This window comes from Moschus berezovskii, chromosome 9 (assembly GCF_049115385.1).
Source record: "Moschus berezovskii isolate FMDL1 chromosome 9, NW_MosBer_1.0, whole genome shotgun sequence".
Lineage (NCBI taxonomy): Eukaryota > Metazoa > Chordata > Mammalia > Artiodactyla > Moschidae > Moschus > Moschus berezovskii.
In genome coordinates this window covers 39,012,511-39,024,782 of record NC_142468.1, presented here as the reverse complement: position 1 = coordinate 39,024,782, position 12,272 = coordinate 39,012,511, and the positions used below count along the sequence as shown (strand labels likewise).

The 12,272-nt window shown below is 45.5% G+C and overlaps 1 protein-coding gene across 1 annotated transcript in view; it reads right to left on the bottom strand.

Annotated features, from left to right (window-relative positions):
• SQOR (sulfide quinone oxidoreductase) overlaps positions 1-12,272 on the bottom strand; it is a 48,428-nt gene that overhangs the window by 17,275 nt on the left and 18,881 nt on the right. Inside the window, exons 2-4 of the mRNA XM_055435788.2 lie at positions 10,654-10,904; positions 6,736-6,906; positions 813-866 (exon numbers count right to left, since the gene is read on the bottom strand). Coding sequence (XP_055291763.2) covers positions 813-866; positions 6,736-6,906; positions 10,654-10,887 — 459 coding nt within the window. The 5' untranslated portion in view covers positions 10,888-10,904. The remainder of the gene's footprint in view (positions 1-812; positions 867-6,735; positions 6,907-10,653; positions 10,905-12,272) is intronic.

Sequence of the window (12,272 nt, the reverse complement as noted above, 5' to 3'; positions counted from 1 at the left end):
ATTACCATCAGGCCCTGGACATGCTGAACTCTGATTAAAGCCTGAAGCTAGAACATATGATGATCACTGACAGAATCTTAGAGAAGACTTTCTTAAAACCATAAAAAGCCTGCTGAGAAATAAAACTGAAAGAGGATTTCTTAATACTCTTTCTTGTCAAAATGAGTATAAAACAACCAAATGTAGTTTTGATCATAGCATAAGTAGGCCAGTATAACACACTTATGTAAGCATGCTCAGTTGTGTCTGACTCCTTGTGACCCCCATGGACTGTAGCCCACCAGTTTCCTCCGTCCATATCATTTTTCCAGGCAAGAATACTGGAGCAGGTTGTCATTTCCTAGTCCAGGTGATCTTCCCAACCCAGGAATCAAACCCATCATCTCATGCATCTTCTGCATTGGCAGTGGATTCTTTACCACTGAACCACCTGGGAAGCCCATGACAGTAATAGAAGTAGCTTAAAACAGTACCTTCTCAGACTTCCCTGGTGACACATTAGATGGGAATCCACCTGCCAACGCAGGAGACATGGGTTTGATCCCTGGTCCGGGAAGATCCCACAGGCCACAGAGCAACTATGCCTGTACACCACAACGACTGAGCCTGTGCTCTAGAGTCCGTGATCTGCAACTACTGAAACCTGTGCGCCCTAGAACCCATGCTCCGCACTAACAGAAGTCACTGCAATGAGAAGCCCATGTGCTGCAACTAGAGAGTAGCCTCTGCTCGTCACAACTAGAGAAAGCCTGTGCAAAAGCAACAAAGGCCCAGCAGAGCCAAAAATACATTTTAAAAAATGTTTTAAGTACCTTCTCATAGTCCAGCTGGATTCCAAGAGCAATGATAAGATATTTGTAGGAGATCTGCAACATAAAAAATGACATTTTAGACAAAGACCCAAAAAGTGGCAGCCCCAGAACTGACTCAGACCCCAGACATGAGTAGCCCCTCCTGCGTCTCCATCTTGTAACATGCGGCTGCAGATGGTGGGCGGGCCAGCAGGCAGGGGTGAACACTCCCGTGTGCCACTGTGCCCGCCTCTCTGCTGCCCATTCTCTGCTGCCTCATGTGTCAGTGCTTCACAAATCTATAACATGCCCGGCTCCTGGGAGCGTGAGATACCTGTACTTTTACACAGTGGAGCACAACAGAAAAGAGACCACAGTTATTTGTGTTAACACTGTTTCATGCCATCATTGACTCGATGGATATGAGCTCTGGGAGTTGTTGATAGACAGGAAAGCCTGGTGTGCTACAGTCCACGGGGTTGCAAAGAGTCGGACATGACTGAGTGATTGAACTGACTGTTTCATGTTGAAGGCTGGGAGGATGACTTTCCAATCTTAAAACAATCAACTTTCTTTAAAAGTTAACCTGTAAATCCCACCTACAGGGTACTGTGTGAATCTCAGGCCAATCTGTCCTGTCGTATAGACTGGATCAACAGTGTAGCTGAGAAACTGCTCTTTTGAGGGACACTGAAAAAGATGTGATAGAACCTACCTGATCCTACTGAATGAGCTGTTTGGAATTTAAAACTCCGCTCTTTAAATATAGGCATTGTGCTCATCCATGCTGAGGGCAAAAGTATCCATACTTATTATGATGGAAATGTGGGTTCAGGATCAGGAGGAAGACAAGCTGAAGTACAAAAGTGTAAGCAAAAAGGATATAGAGTAAAGGGACTTGCCTACAGAACTGGAGAATGACAGCAGTGAATGTGGTAGCTCAGCCTGGAGCCACAGGTGGTGACTGCCACAGCCTTGCAGACAAGGCTGGACAGGTGGAGAGGTAGATGGTTGGTTTCAGTTGCTTGTGGAAAACAAAAATTGAGAAGCAGAGCGGCCAGCTGGGCAGATCACAGTGGAAGAGAGGGTCCTCCGAGACCTGAAGGAGCTTGGGTTGGGCCGGGGAGCCAAAGGGAGCAAGTTGCCGAAGAGGTCCTGACCGAGGAGACCTGGCTCCAAGGTCACCTTCACCGTGAGACCTGCCTATGACTCAGTCCCCCTCCCTGCTGGCCCCTCCCAGCAGCTCCCTCAGCACAGTGGACTTAATGCTTTTTAGCACTTGTGTTATTCAGCAGCAGTGTCCTCCTCACTACACTGAACACTCCTAAAGGATAAAGGTTATGTCTTATTCCTTATAGTCCTAGAATCTAACACAAGACACTAAAGTGAGGAAGTCTGTAACATTTGTTGGATGAATGGATAGGTAGATGGTTGATTTCAGCTGCTTGTGAAAAATACAATCTATCAAAGTGGACAGATAATAGATACATCTTCAACTGTTTGATTTGCCTACCCATAGAGACCGAGTGCCCTTAAATTCCTTGTTCTGTAGGAAAGTGTACCAAGCTCATTAAATGGCTGAATGAACTCTTCAGGGTGTAAGGTCAGAGATGGCATAGGATCTGGGGGTCCTGACCCACATGTAAGACATATGAGCACTGTCAAGAAAAGCCTTTGGTTTGTGCATGCCTTGATGGTTCTATTAGAACATAATATTGATTATTTTTATGGACTAATAATATACAAGCTTAAGATTATGAAAAAAAGTAAGGGAGACTAGATCCTAAAGTAGCAAACAACACAAGAACACTTCATGTACTTTGAATGAGTTCAAGTTCCCAGGCCAGATGATCTAAACTCCTAGGAATTACAAAAACTTGTAGACAAAACTTCTGAGCAGTTTCAGAGAACAGTGCAGACCTTGCCAAAAGGCTAAATATGGACAAGTGTTTTGTAATTTTTTATGAGGGGCTGGGAGAGGTAAATTATGACACTAACAATTTAGTAAACAAGATGTTTATCCATTTCAAAACTCCAGGATCATCTAATAAAAAGATGTCTTTTAACAATTTAGAAAAAGAAGGCATCAGCAAGTGTTTGCAGACTGCAAACCTACTTCCCATCAGTCAGCAGTAAAGAACTCTGTGAGCACAGTGGATACTCAATAAATATTTACTTTTCCTTTTTATTCCCATATACTATTTTTTCCTTCCTTTTTTTTTTTTTTCTAACTTTTTGGTTGCACCACACAGCATGTGAGATCTTAGTTTCCTGATTAAAGATCAAACTCACATCCCCTGCAGTGGATGCATGGAGTCTTAACCACTGGACCATCAGGTAAATCCCTCATGTATTCTTTTAAAAGTAGTAACAGCAACATTTCTTAAGCATTCACTTTGTACAAGGCACTGTCCTGAATATTTTACATGTTTTAATTCATTCAATCCTCACAACAACCCAGTGAAGTAGGTATTAGTACTATTTTAAAGATGAAGAAATTGAGGTACAACTTGATCACAAAGATTGACTGAACACCTTCTATATGACAGATATTATGCTAAGTCCTGGAGATACAACACCGAACAAGAAAGACCCAGTTCCTACCCCTCCAGGATTTCAGTCTAGTGGGCAAGACAGACGTGAACAGATAGCCACACAGACAATTACTAAACCACACAGTGCTGGGATGGCAAGTCTAGGGGGAATCCTGACTACTCTGGTAGGTCAGGGAGGCCATGTCGAAGATAAAGATGAGTAGGAGTTAGCTGGGGAGGAGGTGGAAGCAGCCTATGCACATGTACCAGGGAAGAAGGCGGCTGAGGAGTCTGAGGAGAGGAGAGGCCAGTGTGCTGGAGCAGGAACAAGGAACAGAACCAGGTTAAGTCTGGAGAAGGGGCAAGGATCCATCTACACACTGGGCCTATGGAACACACTCCAAACAGACAGACCCCTGGGTCGGGGAAGAGTCAGAGACACACTGAGCCTGGCCTTCAGCAGTGCCCTCACATTGTGTCCTTCACGTTGTGGACAGGATAGGAAAGTGTAAACAAACGATGGAAATGATTACGTAAATTGCCTAATATTTTCAAAAGAATACTGATTGACTCATGTATGCTAGGAAAAAAGTTCTCTAGGGACATGTTGAAGAATTAAAACCTTGAACTTAAATGAATCCATCATGGATAAAGGCAAGGAAAAACTGCCAACTGGATGACAGAATCACAAGTGTAAAAGATCCAGGCAAGCAGGGAGGATGAACCAAAAGCAAGAAAATGAGACATAATATGTAGATTTCTGATACTTGGCTATGGAATAGAAAGTGAAAAGAGAGAGCCGCTCAGTCATGTCCAACTCTTTGCAACCCCATGGACTATACAGTCCACAGAATTCTCTAGAGAGAATTCTGGAGTGGGTAGACTTTCCCTTCTCCAGGGGACTTTCTTAACCCAGGGACTGAACCCAGATCTCCCACATTGCAGGCAGATTCTTTACCAGCTGAGCCACAAGGGAAGCCCTGGCTATGGAATACTTTTGCTTAAAAAATCCTGGACAAAAGTCTCACCAGTTTATATACCACCTCATTCCTTAGCCCTAACAAGGCACTACAACTCTCCCAAGTGTCTAGACCTTAGAGTCTAAGCAGGATTCAGAAGTGAGGGCGCCTCCCAGTACCTCTCATTCTCAAGAGGTGAGACAAGTTTATGTTCCTTAAGATATACACAAAGCCAATCACAGAGGTACTGAGCTACTCCTGCAGCACAGAGGGATCTGACTAGGAGTCAGGCACTGCTGTACCAAAGGGGTGATATGTCTTCAAAGATACAGGTCTGCTGGTCCCTTGAGCTGGCAGCAGACTGGTGAGGAAAAGAAGCCCCAAAGCTCAATCCTATGAACTGAGAACAGTCTTGCGTTTAATTCAGTCTGTTCTCCTGGAGATGTTGGGGAAAATAAGGACGTTTATCAACATGGGAAAAACAATATATAAAAAATATATAAATTTTTAAATTTAATGCCAATAAATATATATTTATTTGTAAACACACACACACATATATATATATATATATATGTATATATTTTAGGATGGGGGATGCCTGACTCAACAGTAGATCATGTGATAAAAAGACCCATGGTCTCTAGTCCAGCATGAATCAGCACTGTGAGAATTGTCACTGGCAAATGCTAGCTTGGGCTCTAGCCAATTGTGGAAGAGAAGGGTCCCACACTATTCTGGGCTGTTCTATAGCATTGGTTACTCTCCCAGGCACCTACTGGGGCCATGGATCACAGGGCACTAACAAGCCAGATGATGTCCAATGCAGGATAAAGAAGGTAGGGAAGGGATTGGAGCCCATGAGACCTGAGGGAAGTGGGGACAGGAGGAGAAGAAGACAGACACGGACTCTAAGAGCCACTTTCAAATAGCTGGAGGGTTTCTCCACTGAAAATAGAGAAGACCTTCTCTCCCACACTACAGGAAGAATAAGGAACAAGAAAATATTACGGCCACTAACACCTTAGAGGCCAAAGACAAAACAGAAAAGAGATTACAGGAAGGTGAGTTCTGACTCATTAAAGGAAGAACTTTTATATAACCTGTTTGACTAAAAAAAATGAAGAGTGCTAACTTCAGAGAAGTGGGACATGTAAATACCTACCCACTTTAAATTCACCCCCCAACCCCTGTGCCCAAGTCCAAGTAACTCGGCTCTATTTTTTAATTAACATTCATCACCTTCTAACATACTATATAACTTACGTATTACGTTTATTGTTTATTGTATGTCCTCCTCCACTAGAATATAAAATCTTGAACAATAAAGATATTTCTCCTTTTTGGTTCATTCGTATATCCTTAAAACTGTATACACAGGTTATAATAATGCTTAATATAAATAAATACTGAGGGAGGGAGGAAGGAAGGACGAGCAGAAGCTAGGCAGGTAATCTTGATCAGGGTTCAGGGAAAGGCTACAAAAAATCTCTGTACTCCTTGAAATTAAATGCAAAATTAGGCACATATATGCATTCTATACAGCTGGCTAAGGTCCTGCTTGGATAGATCCATGACCTAAGGAAAGGTTGAGAATGCCTGCAGCCAATGGTCCCTGCTTAGAGCAAGAGGTTAAAGCTGAAAGATTTCCACCAACTCTGATTCTACAGTTCTGTGAAAATTCTGGAGTGCCCAGTTTGGAGGGATATGGGTCAGGGTATTAAGGCCAATTACACCCTGAGGGCCCAAGAGCCACCAGACCCTGGGACAGGCCGGGGACAGCATGGCAGCTGTCCCAGGCTCAGCAGCAGATGAGGGGACAGGATGGCTTCTGAGCCTGTCTTCTCACCATCCTGCCCTCATCCCCTCAGTCAAACCCAGGGGCTGCAGCTGCTGAAAAGTTGGGATCCAAGTGTGGTGGGGATGGGAGGAGACGCCTATGGGGCTGAGCAACTGTGACACTCAAGCTACAGCAGCAGAAATTCTTAGCCCTAACACCAACCACAGTCACACAGCACAGCACCCACTAGTGTGACTCAGATGGATACTTTCCAACAGCCCCTTCCTCTGCAGGGCCATCTGTCAGATGGAGAGGCCCACTGCTTCAAAGGAAAAAGGAGGGAGGGAGGTATCTGGTATTTTAACACAGAGCAGTAGTGTCTGTTCAGTAAGAATTCAGGTACGTGCTACTGTAGTAAGCAACGGGGCAAACAGTGGTTTTCAACAAATGCTGGTCTTCATTGCTCATTTTTTAATTCAGCATCACTCAGTCCTTCCATCTATCCCGTCCTCCTTTCCCCACACCCTTCCCATCTCACACAGTATTCAGCACACACACAAGCACACACAAACAGATACCCCACCCTCTCACCACGAAGCTGTCCATTTTGATGCAATGTGCATTCAGTATAAACCCTCAGGTTAACAAAAGCAAAGGACCCCAGTGCTTACCTTCTTGTCATCATCTGTGTGGATGCAGTTCTCGTCTGGATTCAGACCAGCCACCCTAGCTTTGATCCACTCCACACCAGATGGAATCACGTTTGCTGTGGGACGGCCAGATGAGGATAATGGTTTGGCACCAGCACCCACCAGGGTCCAGATGGGCTGGTAGAAATGTGTCTAAAAACCAAAGTATTTGGAGATTCATTACAATGTGAAGCTGATCAAAAGAGTCATAGCTAAAGGTACACGAGCTAGACTCTCCCAATTCCTCCCTCCTGACCCTTGAAGCATCACAGAGAAGTCTCCAAAAGGTTAGTCTTCCCCCACCAACTCCACTGGTGTTTCCTACTATGTTAAATTCTGAAGGACAGTTACCTTAAATCCACTTTAAGCAATAAATAATACAGTGGTCACTAAAGATAGTTTATGACGTTTTTTGCTGATCTTGGCTGAATTCTTTTGTAGGTAAGGTAGCTCAGATGGTAAAGAATCTGTCTGCTTGATTAGATCCCTGGGTCAGGAAGATCCCCCACAGAAGGGAATGGCAACCCACTCCAGTATTCTTACCTAGAGAATTCCATGGACAGACCACGGTGTCACAAAGAGTCGGACACGACTGAACGACTAAGAGTAGATCTGGTGTTTAACATGTACATGCTAAATTTATTGTTGTGTTAGTCACTAAGTCACTTCCAAATCTTTTGCAACCCCATGGACTATAGCCTGCCAGGCTCCTCTGTCCATGGAATTCTTCAGGCAAGAATACTGGAATGGGTTGCCATTTCCTTCTTCACTGGATCTTCCCAACCCAGGGATCAAACCTGCGTCTTCTGCATTGGCAGGTGTGCCACCTGGAAAGCCCACATGCTAAATAAACAAGCATACATACATACACGGGCTTCCCAGGTGGCACTAGTGGGAAAGCACCTGCCTGCCAGTGCAGAAGACATAAGAGATGTGGGTTCGATCCCTGGGTTGGGACGATCGCCTGGAGGAGGGCATGGCAACCCACTCCAGTATTCTTGCCTGGAGAATCCCATGGACAGAGGAGCCTGCCAGGCTACAGTCCATGGGGTCATACAGAATTAGACTCAGCTGAAGTGACTTAGCACTTAGCACATACACGTATATATTATGAGCCCATTTCATGTATACAGATATAAAGAAAAATTAAATCCAGAAGGCTAAATATGGTTACTCAGAAGTTTGTGGGGCAAGTCTGAAAAGTTGTCTGCCACTTTGGGGATGCTCAGAACTTCATTAACTTCCCCCTGTGTTTCCCAAGCCCAAGGGGAGGACAGCAGCTATCCGGAGGCTCTCTTCTCCTTTCTAAGAGGTTTTTACACCCAAAGCCAGGAGGCATCAGATCCTACCCCCTGATACCCAAACTTTCAGTATTTTCTGGAGTTTTCTTGCTTTAGATGGTCCACTCTTTACCTCAGTTAGTTGTGAAAGTCCTAGACTCAGAGTCAAAGGGCAGATTGGTTTAATAGCCTCTGAGAATTCCCATGTATCCACGGAGTAGACTGGAGGACCAAGAGATCTCAACGTTATCAAAATGCCTCAAACTGGCCAGACAGAATTGCCAACAGCCCCAGAGAGTGACGAGGATATAGGAACAGCTTTGCAATCTCCCTACAGCCAAAATGCGTGGGATCAAATGGGGGCAGAGGTCACCAGCTGTGAGAGCTCAATGATGTCAAGTCCATCTTAAACAGGAAAGGGAATGAAAATACAAACTCAGATCATTTTTTCAGACTGCCAACAAGTATGCACTCCAGCCATCCCTAAACCAGACACAGGAAGGAAAGTACCAAACACCTGAACCACTGGCAGCTCCTCTCAGAAGCCCTGTCATGCACATCCTCACGGAGCAAGGCAGACTCCATCCTGCCCTCTTGAATTGTGTCCGGTGCCTCAGAGGAGCCTGTTGCATTACAAAGAATAGCCCCATAGGAGACCTTCCATGGGATAACTATAATCCACCAGAGGCCACCAAATGCAACTCTCAGACCACTGTCATTAAAAATGTTGTCCCTGAATTAAAGTCACTTTAAAAAGGAAATCGGGGCTTCCCTGGCGGCTCAGTGGTAAAGAATCCACCTGCCAATATAGGACACACAGGTTGGATCCCTGATCCAGGAAGATCCCACATGCCTCAGAGCAAGCAAGCCTATGAGCCATAACTACTGAGTCCACGTGCCACAACTACTGAAGCCTGAGCACCCTAGAGCCTGAGCTCTGCAATAAGTCACGGCAGTGAGAAGCCCTTGCACTGCAGCTAGAGAGTAGTCCCACTCACCAAAACTAGCGAAAGCCAGTGTGCAGCAACAAAGACCCAGTACAGCCAAAAATAAATAAATAAAATTTATTTTAATAATTTTTTAAAGGTGGGGAGAGCTGAAACTTAAACTTAGCTCTTCTATTTCAAAAGGGGGGAAACTGACAGAGAGCGCCCTACCATCTCCCCACAGATCACAGCATACCAATCAGAGAATATAGCAAAGCCCTGGGCAGCCTCATTTGGTACAGGGAAGACTTGCTGAAAAGAAGTGTGCCTTTTCTGCCCTACCCTCTCCACTGAACAGGCATCAGGTCCATTTTGATTTTTCCTCCCAAAGATACAGCTCCCCACAGGTGCACATCTGGTTCCTTAGGAAATATTAGGCAAACCGTCAAAAATCTGGACTATTCTTCTGAAGCTCTGGACAACCTTAAAATGTTTTTCATGAAATAGTGCCTTACAAACACTTCCCAACTTCCTTTTGGTGTCTACTGCCTTTTTCTGTTTCATCATCTGCTTATAATCCCTTGCACTTAAATTTCTCAAACTTATTGACACCTTTTCAGAGGCCTCCCCACTCATCAACTCCTCATCTTCTCTCCAGACTGGAACAGGGAAAGGAAAGTGCATTGACCACTGATTTTCCTCTGGACATGAGATTGAAGGTGGAGGATGATGTGAGTTGAACTGTCTCTCTTCAAAATATATGCTGACGTCCAAACCCTGGGACCTGTGATCATGACCTTATTTGGAAATAGGGTCTTTACAGATGTAATCAATTTAAGATGAGGTCATACTGGATTAGGGCACACCCAGGTGGCCCTAGTGGTAAAGAACCTGCCTGCCAGGAGATGTAAGAGACACAGGTTCAATCCTGGGATCAAGAAGATCCCCTGGAGGAGAGCACAACAAACCACTCCAGTATTCTTGCCTGGCAAGACCCATGGACAGAGGAGTCTGGTAGGGTACAGTCCAAAGGGTCACAAAGAGTCAGACACGACTGAAACGACTTAGCATGCACGCATACTGGATTAGAGTGTCCTCAACTCTCTATTTTATCTACTGGCTTGTCTCTAAAATCTAATCCAATGACTGGTGTCCTTGTAGAAAGGTCTTGTGCAGACACTCCTGGCACACACAGGGAAGGCCACGTGAAGACAGAGGCAGAGACTGAAGTGATGCACGACCAGCCAAGGAACACCAAGGACTGTCCACAACCACAGAAGCTAGGAGAGAGGCATGGGACGGCCTCCCCTCGCCCTGGACAGCCTTTAGAGGAACCATCGCCCTGCTAACACCTTGGTTTTGCACTTCCAGCCTTCAGAACTGTGAGAGGATAAATTATCTGTTTTAAGCCATGTGGTTTATGGTCGTCTGTTATGGCACTTCTAAGAAACTAACACAGAGGAGATCATAAGAAGCCAAGAGATCTGTCCTTGCTCTCTCCCTCCCCCCACCTTCTCCAAATCCTTTTGGACAACCTGCTTTTTATGCCCAGAAAGAGAAGCATGAACCTGGGAACATGGAGGCCCAGGGCATGACGTCATCCCCACCTCAGCCCCTAACCAGCACGTGCGTGTGCACAACACACACACACACACACACACACACACTCACACACTCATAAGGGGAAGACTTACCTCGCTGGGCTCAACAATGGCCACGTTCTCTGCGCCCACTTTCCGCTTCATGCGGGCGGCCATGCTGATCCCACCACTGCCCCCACCCAGCACCAGCACCTCATAGTGGCTCTTGGCTGCAAGGCTGGCCCCTGTGTGCAGCTGCAGGGGGCTGGCCTGTTGAGAGCCCAGCCTGAGGAAGCAGGCGAAGAGCCGGGCATGGGGGCTAGACACCACAGAGGCCAGCGAGGTCATCTTCAGGCCGGATCAGGCTACAAAGGAAGAGATAAGACTCCAAATAAGGAAAGAGCCACGATGGGACCAAAGCATTTTCTTTTAGGGAGGAAGGGGAGACTGGCATCTGGCCGGCTCCAGCTGGTTCCCACTATTTCAAGACCACCTTCCCACCTTGCCATGATCAAGAGCTTCTTGGGAATGCTCCACCGATGGCTAACAACTGGCTAAGCTTTCCATTTCTCCCTCTCCTTCTTCCTTCAGGACATCACAGGCTTTGTTTGAACCAGGTAAACCTTGCCTTTTAAGTTCTCTCTCATAATGTGTCTGTCCCCATCCTTGTCCATCCCTAGAGCGAGGGCATCATCTAGGGTAACTCACTGTCACCCTCTTCTCCTCTCTGGCACATTCTTCAACTTTTTCTTTGGCTTTTCGGTCCATCAGAAATGTACGAGTCTACAATTCCTTGCCACCTGAGACCTTGCTTAAAACAGAGAGTTCAGCAAGAAACCCACCTTCTAGAGTTCAGGGTTCAGGTCACAGAAATAAGAGCCTTGGTCCCACTCAGAAGTACCTGGATATGCTGTCCCAGGGACATGCAGTTTAATCAGATCACTGGCTACAGACACAGGAGCAAAGGCCCTCCACACCTTTGGCAATTTCAACCAGATGATTAAAAAGCCATAAAAGGAGTCCTTTCCTAGTATCATAAAGCTATATTTTATGTAAAGAATCTGCCTATCCTGCTGACAAGTCTTTTATTATATCCAATTCAGTAAATAATCTCCCCTTGATAGGTTTTCCAAGAGATGTACTTCACCTTTAAGAAAAGGTGTTTCTACTCTAGCAGTTGGTGCTTTGGCAGTGAGGAAATGAAGGTTACTCAGAAACTGGCCTTGACTTCATCCCATCCCCAGAATGGGCTTTATATCTTAGATGTGATCTGTCATGTAACTTGAGGGGCCCAGACCAAAATACCTCCCTCCTTGTATATTACAGAGCCCCAAATTTCACCATCTAGCACCATCCTGTGGGTTCCTATGCTCCAGGAACCCTTTATAAAAAGTACCCAGCTGAGGGTACCCAGCAAGTATCCAGCTGGGGGATAACACTTCTAGCTGCTAAGATCATTAACTTCTAAATGGGGACAATATAATTATATGATTTCCCACCGGTGGAGAAGAGGAAAGCTACACAAGGGAATTAGAGAAAGCTGGGATGGGGAAAGGCTATGAAAGGAAGAAGGAAGGGCCCTGGCGGAGTGAGAAGGAGGAGCCAGAGTGATGATTTTAATTAGTATTAACTCTGTTCCAGTGTTTTGGCACGCGTGACAATTTCCTCAGTATTTCAGATCTGACAGGAAACCCGGATCTGGAGGAGGGTACACGGGGTTATAGAAACTGAGG